This window comes from Drosophila virilis, chromosome 3 (genome assembly GCF_030788295.1).
Source record: "Drosophila virilis strain 15010-1051.87 chromosome 3, Dvir_AGI_RSII-ME, whole genome shotgun sequence".
Classification (NCBI taxonomy): Eukaryota; Metazoa; Arthropoda; class Insecta; order Diptera; family Drosophilidae; genus Drosophila; species Drosophila virilis.
Window position 1 is genome coordinate 37,859 of NC_091545.1, and position 16,925 is coordinate 54,783.

A 16,925-nucleotide genomic window follows, 5' to 3' on the forward strand; every position below is an offset into this window, starting at 1 on the left:
CGTTGATGCTTTACCACATGTCTTATATCAAAGACAGTACATAATTATATAGTATATAACAAGCCAAAATTCTGTAAAATACGCTTTAAGTAACATATTTGGGTATAGAATGCCATTTATATGAATTACTTACTTCAGAGTATAAAAACTGAACCTATCCCAGAACGAACATATTATATATGAATGCTCTGAACTCAATTTATAGGTAGCCAAAATGTGCTTGCTAGGTTACATGCGAACTGATATACATACGAGCGCATAAATAAGCCCTGTTAAATGTTACCCAAAATATAGCAGCCTGACCAAAATGGCTGGGCAATTTTTTTTAGAACGCAACACACAAGCATACAATGCGATTTATCATTTTTATGTACTCGTCTCCAGCATCTACAGTTGTCATTGGTCAAGTGGCGACTGGCACCGAAGACTTAATACCCTTGTGCCTTACGGCAGATATGTTAAAATAGGCAAATTTCTAGGAAAACAGACTATTTTTGCGACCTATTCTGCTTAGCGAGGATATCAATCTTATAAATTAGATCTTATTATATTTAGCCACTCAACGGTAATTTCGAACAACCTAACTCCCAGCCGTATGGCTGGCAATTTGTATGGTATAATATACTTTTGCTTAAATGATTAGGAAAGCAGGCATACTATTTGTGAATAGAGTCATTATTATTATTGAAAAATAATGGGTAGACAATTCGATGTCATTACCCTTTGGTATCAGTGTAAAAAAGGATTAAATTTGTAGTGGTTAGTTATTTAATTATTAGTTGTTTACTGACTAATACGTTAATCAGTTAATTCAAAAATGCCAATTATAAATGACTAAGCGAATTAAAATTTACTAAACTATACGAAAGTGAAAATTCCACGTAATAAACAGGAAATACTTTGTGCACATCCAATAATGTTTTGGGACACGTTTTTATACTCTGTACCCACAGATATTGTATTAAAAGGGTATATGCATAACAATATTATTAGTTTACCGTTCTTTTAGAGTATGCCTTAAACAAGACTATCTAGAGTCTGCTCTTATCGACGACAGTGTATTTGTATCTGTAACATATATTTGCACAAATGATTTATACGTTTTAATGGGTAAAAGGTAAGACTTTTTGATGCTACATGGCTTTAAAAAATTTTAAAATTCGCAATCATAGGCTTCATAAGGTGCACTACATTTGCATTTCATTCTAAAATCTACCAGTCGAACAGATCTTAAAATAAATATCGCCATTACCCATACACATGCTCATACCTCAAAAGTATAAACGAAATCAACTCATAGTAATGCAGCCTATAAAACTGGTTTAACTTATCTGTCTCGTGGCTTGTGGCAGGGGATATTATTGGTGGGTATGGGTAAAACGATGGCAGTTGTCTGCAAATTTGGGACGAGTCATTTTACAGCTTTCATATTGTCTCTGCTTCCCCTGTCCGCTTAAGAAGCGAGCAACTGCAGTTGCAGCAGGCTCAACGAAACTCGCCGCCAATGCTCTGAAGCCAATGACCAAGAGCATATTAAGTGGCGGTCATAGAAAACAAGTTTTATCGCTTTATTAAAATGTTTATGGTATACCTATGCAATCGTAAGCTGCTGGAAGTTAGCTAATTTTTCACCTGTTTGAGCAAAGCTGCGCACTTTAAGGCTTAAGGTTGTAATCTAGCTATTTAGTCTATGGGCAGTTGCTTCATAAGCATAGCTTAGGCTTGGTAGAAATATATCATCTTCTTATTTAGCCTAAAATTTTATTACAATTTTATCGTTTTGATATGCTTGCTATAACAAGTAAACGGCGACAATTACAACCCAATAGTCATTATATATTAATTATAATTAAAACAAAGACCCCGACATTTTTTTGTTTTCAAAGATTTCGTAGTACGTAAAATTCAACTATGGTGTTAACACACTCATTTCTTTTTTGATTTGTTGTGTAAATGTACATGTTGAATGCACTTTTAAATGCATGAGAGCTTTTGGTAAAATGCAAATAAAACAACAAATTGAATTAAATACGTACAAATTACGTACCAAATATTTCTTTGTGTGGCTGTTTCGTGTGCAGGAAAATGTTTTCCGCAAATTATTGATTATCAAATTTATATTCTAAACGGAAGCCGCGGGAAGTTTCCGGTACGGTTTTAATCAAAATATCAGACATATTTTTTATATTTATTCGAAACACAATCCAAATCTTTACACAAAAATCCGAATTAATTCAATACGTAAATATCCACCGTTTATAAATTATTTTACAACTTTTTTTCATTACTAATTTCAAACTCTCCACAGTTACTGGCCTTCACTCATTTTATAATTATACCCTTGCAGAGGGTATTATAATTTTGTCGTGAAATGTGTAACGCATAGAAGGAGACATGTCCGACCCCATGAAGTATATATATTCTTAATCAGCATCAACAGCCGAGTCGATATAGCCATGTCCGTCTGTCCGTCTGTCTGTTTCTATGCGAACTAGTCCCTCAGTTTTAAGGCTATCTTAATGAAACTTTGCAGAACTCCCTCTTTCTGTTACACGCAGCACATATTTAAAAATCAGCTGGATCGGACCACTATATTATATAGCTGCCATAGGAACGATCGGTCGAAAATTAAATTTTTTTATGAAAAAACATTTTGTTTATCAAGATATCTCGACCAAACTCGGCATTTATTAGTTTTACTTTACTTCTCATATATATGCAAAATCCTATTAAGATCGGACCACTATATCATATAGCTGCCATAGGATCGATCGGTTGAAAAAAAAAGTTTTTGTATGAAAAAACATTTTGTTTTTCAAGATATCTTGACCAAACTCGGCTTTTATTAGTTTTACTTTACTCTTCATATATGGGCAAAATCGAATTAATATCGGACCACTTTATCATATAGCTGCCATAGGAACGATCGGTCGAAAATTAAGTCGTATGAAAAAACATTTTGATTATCAAGATATCTTGTCCAAACTCGGCATTTACTATTTTCCCGGTACTTCTTAGATAGGGGCAAAGCACAATGAGCATTATGAAAAAGTTGGGTCTGCAAGGGTATTAGATCTTTGGTGTGCCAAAGATAGCCCATCTTTCTCGTTTTTATTTTATTTCGTTACTATAATTTTTTTTTGCATTAAACTTGTTAGGGATGCATTGTGTGACCTTAATTTAATTGATAAATATGTATTTTATCCTGATTAATTGATTTCCGATCACGCAAGCCCGAATCCGTTAAAGCCATCAAGTTGAAATATTAACTGAAGGTACGTTGGTGGTAGTGAAAAATATAAACTTAATTAATACATTATTCGGAGATTTTAATTTGAATTACACCTGCAACTTTAGTAAATTGGCAAAGTAATAATAACAATAATAATAATAATATAATAATATATATTATATTTATATATAATAATTATATTATTATTATTATTATTATTATTATTATTATTATTATTATTATTATTATTATTATTATTATTATTATTATTATTGTTATTATTTTTAATACTCATAACAATAATAATAAATATTACATTTTTATAATAATTGTAGCAATGATAATAATAACAATAATAGCCCGCATTTAAGCCCACTGAGTTCACGGTTTAAGCCTAAGCTTGACTTTTTTTCTGGGCTTTTGTGTTGTCCTTCAAAGAAATTTCAAATGCACATACAATTCCACCATAGCTCTAGTGGGCAGTAATGCAGTTGGATTTATAGATTTTGAACAGATTCTTATTTTAAATCTTTTGCACTCCACATTTTCTGTTTAAACACACAAACATTTACGACTCACACTCTGCACTTTTTGAACACAAACACATATATATCTTTTTATAAATTATGCGGGTTGTTAAAACGTGTTGCTCGCGGCTGAAAATCAGTTAATATCGGTTGTATTTGCAACGTATTATATTATCTGCACAAGTAAACAACAAGTGCTTTAACTAAAAGAATGGAATTGACAACTTAGATTCCTATATATATGTATTTACAACCTGGTATGTATGCGTTTATCTGTATTGTTACAGATTAGCGCCAGTGTAATGTATATCACGTTACGCGTACCTGTTTGCAAGCGTTGCGCTGTCCGTGTGTGCTGAATTGCAACTGAACTCGAGCTCCAATGTTGCTCCAATGATTGTTGAATCGTCGTGGGCAACATTTGTTGCCATCAAACTGGTTGCTTGCCCCTCCGCTATGGTTGCGTCAACATTTCTGGTTGTTACCTCAGATATGCTTGTCTTATTATTGCGTTTTGTTGTGCTCGCTACTTCGGTGTTTGTTTTGACTGTTACTTCGTTGCGCTGACTACTGGCTGTTGCTTCAGTTTGGCAACATGTATAGATACTTTTATTGATGCTAGCCTCTGCTGATGTTTTACTTTTGACCCCGGCAACATTGGCATTATTTGGTAACGGTTGATTCGATACAGTTGCATCCAACGTTGTACTTGGTAACGAGTTCTCTTCCTTGAGGTAACCTTGCTGCTTGTTCTTATCCGTTGTCAGGTTTGTACCTACCGATTGTGCAAATACGCCACACTTATCCAGTTCTAGCTGTATTAAGAACACTTCCTGTAAAAAATGAAAAATGAAAATTTGAAGATTATATTATTCCTGCTTGTTTCATAAAGATCCTTTAATACGCACACATTTTATATAAGGGAAGAAGTAGCTAGGTTCTGTTTTCATTGAACTGAAAATTTACGAGCAAACCCGTTTGAAAGCTGTCTGCACGGGTATTTAATCTTCGGCGTACCAAAGACTTCCTTACTTTCTCCTAAAATTTCGATTTATTTGCCTTCTCAAGCAAGTTTGGATTCCTAAAATTAGTTTATTAAATTTGCATGCTTACCTTTTTCTTTTGACCAGAATTCGCTAATTGTAGAGCCCCTTCCGCTGAAGGTGGGAAACTTAGGCTGCCTATCGAGTTTTCGCTGCGTGCATCGTAGAAAACATCATCTTCATCCACTTCCGGTGCCGTTTTGCTTGCCACCGTTGTTGCATTGTTCTTTCCGGTCTCTTCCGCTGTCAGTGCCAATATAGTTGGCTTACTTTCAGCCGCGTCTGTTAATACAGCGGCTTCTGTGCGTTTTACAGTTGCTTCAACTACATTAACAGTCGCTTGCCCTGTAGTTGTGGGAGCTTCGCTGGCTTCACTCTCTAAAGAGCGTGACTTGGTGTCGTCCCGAAGTCCCTCCATATTGGCCTTCAATTCTTGCAGATCTGAGTAAGTGGCTGGCGAGGGTGGCGGTGGCGCGGGTATATCCTTGCGACGTATGGTTAACGCTGGGTTACCGCTATTCGAGCGATGATGTTTCTTACCTGAGGTACCCACTGTAGATGACGCAATTGGCTCAAAGGAAGCTGTAGGTGCATTTCGTTCATGTCGCTCTTTAAGCTCTGCTTCTTTTTGTATGGTCCTTTGTTTGTTGCCTTTAGGCCCTTCCTCCGACGTTGCGCGGCATTGCCACTTTGGTGTAGCACCAGTTGTGGAGGCTACTAGTCGATCCAATGAAGGATATTCATGTATTTCTCTAGGATGCTGCTTACGATTACTTTGTGTGTGTCTGCTTTCTCTCTGCTGCGTATCTTCCTCCGGTGTCTGCTTTTGTGACTGATTTTTAAGGCTGTTTCTGGGCGCCGGCGTGGGCTTTGCTGTCATGGCACGCCCTTTGCTAAGTGGTAATGTAGTCACAATAAATGTCGCTTCCAGAGGATATGAGGCTTTGGTCTTAGGACTTAAATTGGAATTATTGTTGGTACTGGTTCGATGTCCACGACGTGTTGACTCCAAACTTATATTACGCTGCATTTCGGACTGGTAAATGCTGCGCTTTACATCATTGACATGCTTGAAGAAGTCCATGGCATATTTGTTCTGTTTGAGGTCGAGCTCAGGCGTCGGTGCCTTGTAGCTAGTTGGATCTGTCGGTCCACTGGATGGCAACGTACCTGCCGCCGTTTTACGCGGAATGCCACTGCTGCCACCACGCGCCGTCGAGCCATAAATATCATCAAAGTCGGAACTGACATAGCTCGATGAGCAGTCGCAGTTACGGCAGTTATCCATGTTGCTGCATTTATCAACCGGGATCACTCCGACTCCACCAGCACTCATGACGCCGTCAAAGCTGCAGCGTCTACAGTCATAGACAACCCGACAGTTCTCCGAGCTGCCAAAGAGTCGACGCTGATTTGTGCGAGGAGTGTGCGAGGAAAAGAGGCTGGAGTGATGCGGGTAGCGCGAGTACCGCTGTGAATTATCGCTGCTGCGAAGAGAAAACTCACTCAGGATGGAAGCCTTCGAGTCGCTCTTGTACATATGCGATTCAAATTGATCGACCAAAATTTGCGAGCCACCAATAGGTCTACTGGCCGCACACATTAAAGGATGCAGCGATGGCGCCCCTACGCCTCCTATGGCATAGCATATGTCAGCGGTGCCCGGTACTGCAAATACATTCGTTTCTAGTAGTGGCATTGTGTTATATTTGTGATAGGGCAGCGAGTCATTAGACGAGGAAGACTTCGTATTGATATGATGCACGGATGAAGCTGTCGGCGCAACACTACCATTTTTGTAGCCGACAATATAATCCTGTTGCAGGTGCGGCTGCGGTTGACCTGCTGTCAGCTGTGCCAGCAACAGGCTACCGCCTACGTTGTAGTGATTCGCAAGGGGATGACTTGCTACGTTATGCTGGTAAGACTTGGAATGTTCCTGGTGTTTATTAAATCCTCTGTAAGCTGGTAGCTGCATCTGTTGCTGAACTTGTTGTTGGTGATTGCGATGGTTATTATGCTGCTGCTCGCAGAACGCTATCGTGGCAGCTGTGGATGTTTTCGCAGACGATTTCTGGAATTGCAATATTGGATTGTATTCGCCCGTTATTGCCACGGGCGTCGTTTCAATTTTATACACGCCCGGATTGCTTGGATTGTACGACTGAAATTCAAGTATATGGGCAGCCGGCAATCCGCCTTCTGTGCTTGTCTGCTTATCGCTGCCATTGTCTTTATGCAGCTGACTATTTGCCATCGACTCACCTTGGACAAGACAAAACTTGCAATTGTCTTTTCTGCATTGCTGCATGCAGAGCTCACAATCAGCAAAAATGACCGAATCTGGCAAGCTATGGTGCTGCCTTTCGATATCCTCATCGGGTTGCACAGTTCCAGCTGTTATTGGTGCGTTATTTTTTGGATTAATTGAGATTGGCGTATCCCTAAAGAATATCTCTTCATAAATGTTCTCCTCGCTGCGAGTATGTAATTTCTTGACAGTATTGCCGGTTTTATCACCTGTATTGCGTTGCTTATCAAGCTTCTTGGAACTTTTTAAGCCCTCCTTCAGGAGGTAGTAGTTAAAGCTTTTGATACCAATTTCGCCTCTTAAAAGACGTCGCCCGATTGGCAACTTTACATTCGCTTCTATGGGTAACGTGGCCGCCGAGTTCTGTGCCGAGCTATGTACCGAGAAGAGCTCATCCTGATCGCTAGTCCCCCGACCAACTTTACTTTCTGTTTCCAAGTATTTATTCCGATTGTGTTCCTTCCGATTCAGTGTTTCTGCCTCGTAACTCTGTATGCTTTTAGCTGGGATATGCTGTAAATGTGGCTGGGTTCCCATCCGATTATTATCAAGGCTCAGATTTCGCTTTTGCTTAGAGCTGCGTTTTTGAGTGGCCGATTTCTCATCATTCTTCTCGGCCGCATTAACTGCTAAACTTTGCTCCAGGCTTAAAGCACGCCTTGGTGCGCTACCATCCTTGAATAGCCTCGCTTGCTCGTTATCCGAACTACTGGAATCAAAGTTTTTGCTCACTGCTCCGCTGTTGCTGGGTGCGTTCATCGCATACTTTAAAAAGTCCTTTGTCAATTGACTACGTTTACCTAAAGAGCTGCTACTTGCCACCGGCTGCGTAGAATGATCGGAACTATGTTTATAATCTCTCGAAGATTTTCTCGATATGCTGCTACGGCGCTGGGGGTTGGCAAGATGGCTAATGTCTTCTGTGTAGGCCGGATCGTCATGGATGCGATCACGGACAACCGCCGTGCGATCTTTTGACTGCAGATTAAAATTAACGAAGAGTGAAAGTGGTCTTGAAGCGCTCACTTCAAAAATTTATCTATTACCAACCTTTATTTTAATCTTCTTGCGACTACGGTGTGGTGTGGTAACATCCGGTAATTTAAGTAATTTTGGCCTAATGGGGCATTTCGATGATTTTTCTCGGTCGCTTGTCAAGTCAAAAAAAGTTTCCGTTGCCATCGCTGCAGTTATTTCCTTATTTTCTTTTTTTATTAAGGCTATAAAAGGGATAACAATTTATACATATATAATTAGAAATTTATCTCCTCAAGGTTCTAAAAATAAAACGCAAAAAATATAAAACACAGTTAAAGTGACCTTCGTTGCTTTTGTCATAATATATAACATTTATAACAAGAAAATAAATTGTCACATGTTTAACCCCACTGAATAAAAAATCGTATGGGAAATAATTGCAGAGTTCCTTTTGAGGGCTTATGCTCGTTGTGAAAAGTTCACACTGAATTATTTAAGTTTGTTATTTTTAACTGACTTAATTTAATCTGTCACCTGTTTCTGTTCTGTTTGTAGCTAACATTTTTGTATCCTTTCTTATTTTCAAATTTATTGTTTAACTTGTTGTCACCTACCTAAGTCGATACACGTTGCGGTCCACTACGTCTTCCTCTTGAAAGTTTTTGTGTAAGTGCCTGTGTGAGAGCCGTGCACAAATATTTTTCTTGCGAAGCAAATATGTTTAGGGTGTGGCTGTAGTATCCTGCAGTTTATAAATATTAAGTGATATTAAAATAAATAAACCATAAGTAAGTCCTAAAACTTGTCCCTTGGGAAATATGTAAGCTAATAACAGGATTGGGGTTTTCTAAGGATTTAAATATATATGTTCAGATTTATTTAGTTTTTAATTTCTTACTGCATCTAAACCTAATAACTTCAAACGAATTTCCACATTGTAGTTTGTAATTAAAATTGTAAGTCAACAAGCGCATTAAGAATTTAAGCCATTTTACGACAAAAAAAGGAAGAAAATCTGTATTTAATAACGTTGTATTGCAATACGGAGAAGCATTTATGAAGCATAGTGCATAACTGTCTAATGTAAATTTTAAAGGGTGTATTATGTGATGATACAAGTAAGAAACACAAAGATTATATTTTGTTTATTTTCTTTTGATGAGGAAAAGCAACATAACAGGTATTGGGGAATACTTTCAGCACCTACCCACATAATATCAAACCACATGCGATATAATTTACCCAGCTTTTATTTTATTCCATTGCATTATTTATTATTTTGTTAAAAACACTAATGCTCCTTCACTATGTAATCTACTTGGTAGCTCTTAATGACATTCCTTTTCGAGATACAAACAATATTCTATCCAAAATTGCGGCGCAGCACACGAACGCGACGTACTTTCTGTCTAAACTGAACAACATTGCGGCGTTGCCAAAAGCTTTTTGCAATATACGTAAATCCAAACAGAAGAGAACAAATTCGGAAACAGAATAATGCTCCTTTTCACAACCCGATGCAAAGCTTTTCAACTTGCCATCCTCGAAACGTCGACAAGGAGGCTAGCAGTACTTATGCACTCTTCCAGATTTCTACAATTATTGCTTTAACGTTTGCACAGCGAAAGTAAGTCAACAACTCGGCGACTCATATGTATCTCCTAGAGTAGCTCGGCGCATGCGTTAATTTGTTATATTTGATATTTTCATTTACATTTATTTGCGAATGCACTAACCTGTTCAGAAAGCAATGCATTGCTTAAGCATATCGTATAAATTAAAACATTAACACGTTTAAGAAATGTCTTACTGTATGCAATTTTAAGTAATTAATATAATTAAGTTTTACACGTTAGGTTACTATAAAAAAATATATTTCAATTTATTATTTTCACTTAACGGCTACTTTTGTTGAGTACATTCAGATTTGCTTCCCGAATATGAACTGATTTATCTAACTGTTGCGGTCGCTTAGCAAACTTCGCTTTGAGAGAGTTTGAGTCAAAATTGAGTGAAGTTTGAGCTGCGTCAGCAATTATGCGTGGGATAGTACTCTGATGGGAACATTGACAGTGGCGTGATATTTAGGGTGAATTGTTTATGTCTACCAAAGGGGGACAGTTTGATCTTGACCAATGTCGATGTTATCACCAGGCTCTTTGTTTACAATATTAGAAATGTTTATAATTGTGCTTATGCTTATGTGCTAAGTTATGTTAAAGGGTGGGTGCGACTATGGATATGTCACTCCCCCAACCATTAGAAAAGTGCCTGTCCTCAGGTGTTTAAGTTTGGATATAGTGTAACATTTTCTTCTTTTACAATTGGTATATCTCCTATTATTGTAGGTGTTTCTTCTACTTTGGGTTTTTTATATTTTATAATTAATTTCTTAGGTATGCTTTTGAACTTATATGTCAAATACAGTGTTAAACTTATTAATATGATTACAAATATGGTTATTGTAATTATCTGGAATACATTGTTAAATTTTGTATGTGCATTTATAATTTGTTTCGTTTGTACAAACGAAAGTGGTTCTAATTTTATAACATCATTGCTTACGTAAATGCTTTGAGTATAATCTAACATATTGTTTGAAATTGAAATTTCATTAATTTGCAATGAACAATTAAAGATTTTTATTATATTGTTTCCTTCTATTGTTATTTCGTTATTTATACAATTATGGTTTAATATAGTTTTTGGTAAATTCCAAGTTAAAATTATATTTGGTTCTATGTAGTTGATTTGAAAATTTTGCAAAATTTTAGTATAACTACATTCTGATGTTATTTGGTTTAAAATTCCTGTTAAACATTCATTATTAATTAATTTTTTTGTTTCTCTGCTATAAACTTTTTTATCTTGGGTAAAATATTTTTCATGAGCTATTTCTGTCAAAATATTATTATTTTCATCCGGGTATGGAATTATTTCGAATACCGGGCTTTTTATTATTTCTCGAGGAATATGGGATATTATCAGTATTTCGTTTGTATCTGATTTAAACCAAGTGGAAGTTTTTGTATTCAACAATTTCTCAGAATTAACATGCAACAAATAGTCATGTTTTAGTAATTTTGGGTTAAAAATTCCTAATCTTGTGAGCTGCATTCCCATCTCAATGTCTTCTATATATTCTGTAAAGTGTTGTAAGTTAAATATAAGGATATCTAATTTCTTTCCTTTTTGTTTCTCTTGATCTAGTTCGTTCATGATTTCTATTCCTTTGTTTATAGCTTCTATTATGTAATTTAATTCGTTAACCTGAACGCTGTTTTCTGCTAAGTTGCTTATTTTTTGTTCAATTTCTGCTTTGTCTTCTTGATTTAATGTTCCAAATAAGTATTTATATGCTGTTCCTACTATGTTAACTAAACCTCTTTTGCTACGTTTGGCTATTTTTAAGCCGTTTATTTCTCTGTTTAATTTTTCTACTAGGTATTCGATTTGTATAAGGTTATTGAATTCTTTACTTTGTTCAATTAAATTGTTAAAAGTTTCTTCGGTTTTTGTTGAGGTTATTTATTAGTTTTTCTTTATTAGCTTGAGTGTCATACTCTGGTGTACCTGCATATATGAATATGTCCGCTGGTGTTCTGTTAGTCGTTTTGTGCTTTGTTTTATGATTGTACGTGTAGAGTATAGTTTCAAATTTTGTAAGTTTATTTTCGACGTCTGAGTCGCTGTTAATGATTCTTAGTTTTTCGTTAACTGTCTTATGAAATCGTTCTACGTCGGATATACCGTTTTTACTAGTGGTTATATTAATATTTACTGCTTCTGATTTTAGCCATAATTGTAAAGCTGTGCACATAAAAGCTGAGTCTTTGTCTGCCTTTATTTCGATGGGTTTACCCATTTGGTTGAACACTTGTAATATAGCTCGTTTGGTTTCTAGCCAGTCTTTACTTTTTATATCTAATAATGATGCAAATTTTGAATAGATATCAATGCAAGATAAAAATTGTTTATCTCCTGCTATGTAAAAATCCATTACATATTTTTCTCGGATATTAGCGATTTCTGGAGTTATTTCGAAAGTTAATTTTGTATCTCTGTGTTCTGTTTTTGCGATGTTGCAAATCTCACATTCATTTATTAGATTTTGAATTAAATTTTGATAATCTGGGAAATAGTGGGTTGCTTTGAACCAATTAATAGTTTTTTCAATTCCTGGATGTAATAATTCTTTGTGCTTTTTTAATATTAATTCTTTGAATTCTGCGTATGTTTGAAGGTCTATTAATTTTGTACTAGTTTTCATTGCCTTTGTTGAATTATTTGGACTTATTATTTCTAAGTAGGCTTCTTGAAAAATTGGAAAATCTGCTTCGTTGTGGAAGTATAGCACACTTTTCTTTGTGCATAAGTATTCTGTTATTAATTCTTTGGCATGCGTATTAGTCATGTCTTTGTACGTAATTTTTATGTTGGTTTTGTGAAAGTAATTCGTAACTTTTGTTTCGTTCTCGGTTCCTTTTTCAAATTCTATTTGTCGATTATAATAATTAAGTGGTCTTTCTGTGATTTGTAAATGGTTACTGTTGTCTTCTTGAGCACTATGTATTGTTGCTCTTGTGCTAATTGTATCTTCGCCTAAGAAGTTTTCGTTTAATTGAATTCTGGACAGAGCATCTGCCACATAATTTTCTTTTCCTGGGACGTATTTAATTTGGAAATCAAACTCATTTAGCTTGATCTTCCACCTTTGTAATTTCATGTTAGGTTCTTTCATATTATTTAACCAGACGAGTGGTCTGTGATCACTAAGGATTTGAAATTGTCGACCAAAGAGATAGGACCTAAAGTATTTAGTGGCCCAAACGATTGCTAATAATTCTTTTTCAATCGTTGAATAATTTAACTCATGCTCGTTGAGAGTTCTACTTGCATAGCATATAGGCTTATGCTCTTGCGAAAGGACGGCCCCTATTGCCATATTACTCGCGTCTGTAGTTAATGAAAATGGTTTTTCGAAGTTAGGGTATATTAAAATTGGGTCGGATGTTATGAGTACTTTTAGCTTTTCAAACGCTAGTTCGTAGTCTCTGTCTTTTATATTGATTTTTGCTCCCTTTTTTAATTTAAGTGTTAATGGTTTTACTATATTAGCGAAATTTGGTATAAATTTCCTATAGAAACCACATAATCCTAGAAATGATTTAATTTCTTTTGGGGTTTTTGGAATTGGGAATTTGACAATTGCTTGTATCTTGTTGGGATTTGGTTTTATACCCTCAGTTGTGATGATGTGACCGAGAAATTCAGTTTCTTTTCTCATAAACTCGCATTTATCCAACTGTAGTTTTAAGTTAGCTTCTCTAAGCTTCTTAAATACCTTTTGTAGCGACAAAATGTGTTCCTCCAATGAAGTGGAAAAAATAATAATGTCGTCTAAGTAGACCAGACAATCCTTAAAAATTAAATCTTCTAAGAGATTGTTCATACAACGTTGGAACGTTGCAGGTGCATTCTTAAGACCAAATGGCATGCGAGTGTACTCGTAATGGCCATGTTTAGTCGAAAATGCGGTCTTGGGTATTGAACCAGGATCCATTTGGATTTGGTGAAAGCCTTTGGCTAGATCAATGGTTGTGAAATATTGACATTTTCCAAGTTTGTCTAATATTTCATCCATGATCGGGATAGGGTATTTATCATTAATAGTTAGTTCATTGAGATTGCGGTAATCTATGACTAACCGGAATTTTTGCTTTCCAGATGCATCGTTTTTCTTTGGAACGATTATTACTGGTGAGCAGTAAGGGGATTTGGATTTACGTATGATATTTTGTTTTATCATATCGCTTATTTGTTTATTTACTTCCTCATCGTATATTTGAGGATATTTGTATGGACGCTTGTAAATTGGGTCCTCATGTTTTGTTAGAATTTTGTGTTTAATTGTACTAGTGAAAGTCAAATTGTCACCTTCATGGTACTGGATATCACGAAATTCATGTAAAACTTTTTTTATTTTTTCTTTTTCTTCTGAGTTTAGGTGCTCTAGCCTAAACTCATTGTTTTCTATTAATTCATTATTTATAGCGAAGTTAAATGGTCTGTCCTCTGTTGAGGGTGGATCAAGGCACTCTTGTGCGGTCATGTCCTCTTCGACCTCTTCGTCATTATATCTAAAACAAAAGTTAAATTCTCCTAAGGTTACGGATCCTTGTGCATAGTCTATTTTTGCTTGACATGCCTCAAGGTATTCTCTCCCAATCAGAACATCATAATGCTCTGAGAAGTCGTGAATATAGAATTTTTGTTTGCTCGGACAAATTTTGCTTGCTCCTAATCGTATACTTTGTTTTAATTCAATAACACCATTTATGGTGTGAACCTTTAATGTTTCGTTGTAAACTGGAAAATTTAAGCGGTTAGTTTTCATTAGATTAATGGTTGAACCTGTGTCGATGACACATTTTAGAACTTCGTCATTCATAATCAATTTTATGAATGGATTTCTTCTGTTTGTTCCGAGGCTTGCTGATGAAAATTTTCGGATGTATCCATTTTCATCTGCCCACTGTTACTATCTCTTTGACGTTTAGTCGGAGGGTTTGGTGCATTCAAGCGTGAATGGGACTGATTTTGGTAGTTTAAGGGATTTTGGTATCTACCTTGACTTAATTTCTGTTGGAACTCGTGGTGAGCTTTCTGATTGTCTTCGGACTTATTGTGCTGTTTATTTTGTGCGTGATAACTCTGATTTGTGTTGGAATAACCACTTGAAATGGTGGTTGGGTTAGCATTTTGCTGATAATTTCCCATGTTCCTACGATTGTTATTTGGATTTCCCTGAACATTATTATTTTTAGGTTTTTCAGTAACGCTATTTTCATATAATCCCTCTCTTTGAGCTACTTGCTTTAGTTTTTGTGTCGACGTAATGTCGTGTCTGGCTAACATCATGAAAAGCCTATCTGGTAATTTTTTTGTAATAACATCTTTGATTGTGTTATTCATAGCATTTGTATAAAGGGTTGTATTGCTAGGTATATTTTCTAGTGCTAACTTATTTAAAATAACAAAAGATTTATTCTCGAGCTCCTCGATGAACTTACGGACGTTTCCTTGGTAATTCGTGTTGTATAAGCGTCGAAGGAGTTCTTCAAATGGTGTCTGCACTTTGTATTCTTCAATCAATGCGTTTCTCAGCTCCTGCCAAGTGTTGGCTGCTGTCCTTTGTGATATTCTCTGAGCATCTCCTGTGACTTGCAATTCGATGGCTCCGTATAAGATGCTATGTTGTCTAACATCTCGGGTTGGATACAGGTGTAGGATGTAATCTATCCTTTTAATGAAGGCGTTTAGTTGATCCGTTGATCCGTCAAAGCTTGGCACCTGTCTAAGTTGTGAAAGGGCCTGGTTGAGGTGTTGTTCTGATAATTCCATTGTCATCTTGGTGTAATACACTTTTTTTTGAATAGTTTTGAGTTTGTAGGTTTGAACTTTATTGTTCTTTGATTTTGCACTTTTATTTTAAGTTAAAGTTTGTGATGGATTATTGTGTAAATGTTTTTTTTTTTTTTTGTGTGTGTGTCTTAAAAAGACTCAGTAATAACGTATTGCAGGGATCAAACGATATGCAAAGCCAGTCGTTATTAACTGTAGTAGCTTTATTGCCCAAAGGGTCAATATTATTAAGCTACTAATGACCCGAAGGTTCTTGTGCGGATACGTATTCGAGAAAATTTTTATTACACTCCGACAACACTTTCGGTCGCGATTGTGCGTTAGATCTGGGAATTAATTATCCTTTAGCGATCTTTAATTTTTCCCGACGTATCCTACCGGCTGCGCCAATTAAGTTTTACACGTTAGGTTACTATAAAAAAATATATTTCAATTTATTATTTTCACTTAACGGCTACTTTTGTTGAGTACATTCAGATTTGCTTCCCGAATATGAACTGATTTATCTAACTGTTGCGGTCGCTTAGCAAACTTCGCTTTGAGAGAGTTTGAGTCAAAATTGAGTGAAGTTTGAGCTGCGTCAGCAATTATGCGTGGGATAGTACTCTGATGGGAACATTGACAGTGGCGTGATATTTAGGGTGAATTGTTTATGTCTACCAAAGGGGGACAGTTTGATCTTGACCAATGTCGATGTTATCACCAGGCTCTTTGTTTACAATATTAGAAATGTTTATAATTGTGCTTATGCTTATGTGCTAAGTTATGTTAAAGGGTGGGTGCGACTATGGATATGTCACTATATATATATTTATATATGTATATATATACGGGGGCGCTACTTGTCAAACGAGCGCCTTAATAAAAAATTTGGTATATCTAGCACTTATTGTCTTCGATCTATGCAAAAAATACCAAGCCGATTTTTATAGATACATGAATATAATAGAAGATATCGAAACAAAAGGTATAAGCTCGATGTTCGTATGATAAAGCAATAAAAAGCCATTAGCATTTCTAATTGACAATATCGACCCGTCTTTCTGCCTGTTGGATTCATTTACATTAAACAATATACCCTTCTGACCCATATTCAATAAGTTTAGGGTAGGCATCCGCAGCATCCCTTTAGAAATATTGAAATTCTCTTCAGGTCAATGATGCCCTGATTAGTTTCTCCTATTCAGAGCCGCGCATGGCATATTGAAACCAATGTTGTTGATTGTTGAAAATGTTTTGTTTGCCTTAGCACGTGTTCAACTACACATACGAAAACACACAAAACAAAGGAAAACTTTAGCCGGCAACATGTTGCAGAGTTTGCGTGGGCGAAGCTGAAATGGCTATGTGTGCGCGGGGCAAATGTGGATGTATGAAGAATTCCTTTTTTGCGTGTATTATCACATTTA

General features: G+C 36.1%; 1 protein-coding gene across 6 annotated transcripts in view; it reads right to left on the bottom strand.

The window, feature by feature from the left end:
- Nucleotides 1-9,995, bottom strand: part of RhoGEF3 (Rho guanine nucleotide exchange factor 3) — a 32,690-nt gene extending 22,695 nt beyond the window's left edge. Inside the window, exons 1-5 of one of the 6 annotated variants that reach the window (XM_002060282.4) lie at nucleotides 9,334-9,764; nucleotides 8,706-8,833; nucleotides 8,164-8,333; nucleotides 4,873-8,091; nucleotides 4,084-4,592 (exon numbers count right to left, since the gene is read on the bottom strand). In XM_002060282.4, coding sequence (XP_002060318.2) covers nucleotides 4,084-4,592; nucleotides 4,873-8,091; nucleotides 8,164-8,295 — 3,860 coding nt within the window. In that variant the 5' untranslated portion in view covers nucleotides 8,296-8,333; nucleotides 8,706-8,833; nucleotides 9,334-9,764. Of the gene's footprint in view, nucleotides 1-4,083; nucleotides 4,593-4,872; nucleotides 8,092-8,163; nucleotides 8,334-8,705; nucleotides 8,834-9,298; nucleotides 9,792-9,827 lie in introns of those variants that run through there. The other 5 variants (XM_070207869.1, XM_032435572.2, XM_070207868.1 and 2 more) reach the window with 5 other exon arrangements.
- Between the last annotated feature and the right edge of the window lie 6,930 nt (nucleotides 9,996-16,925).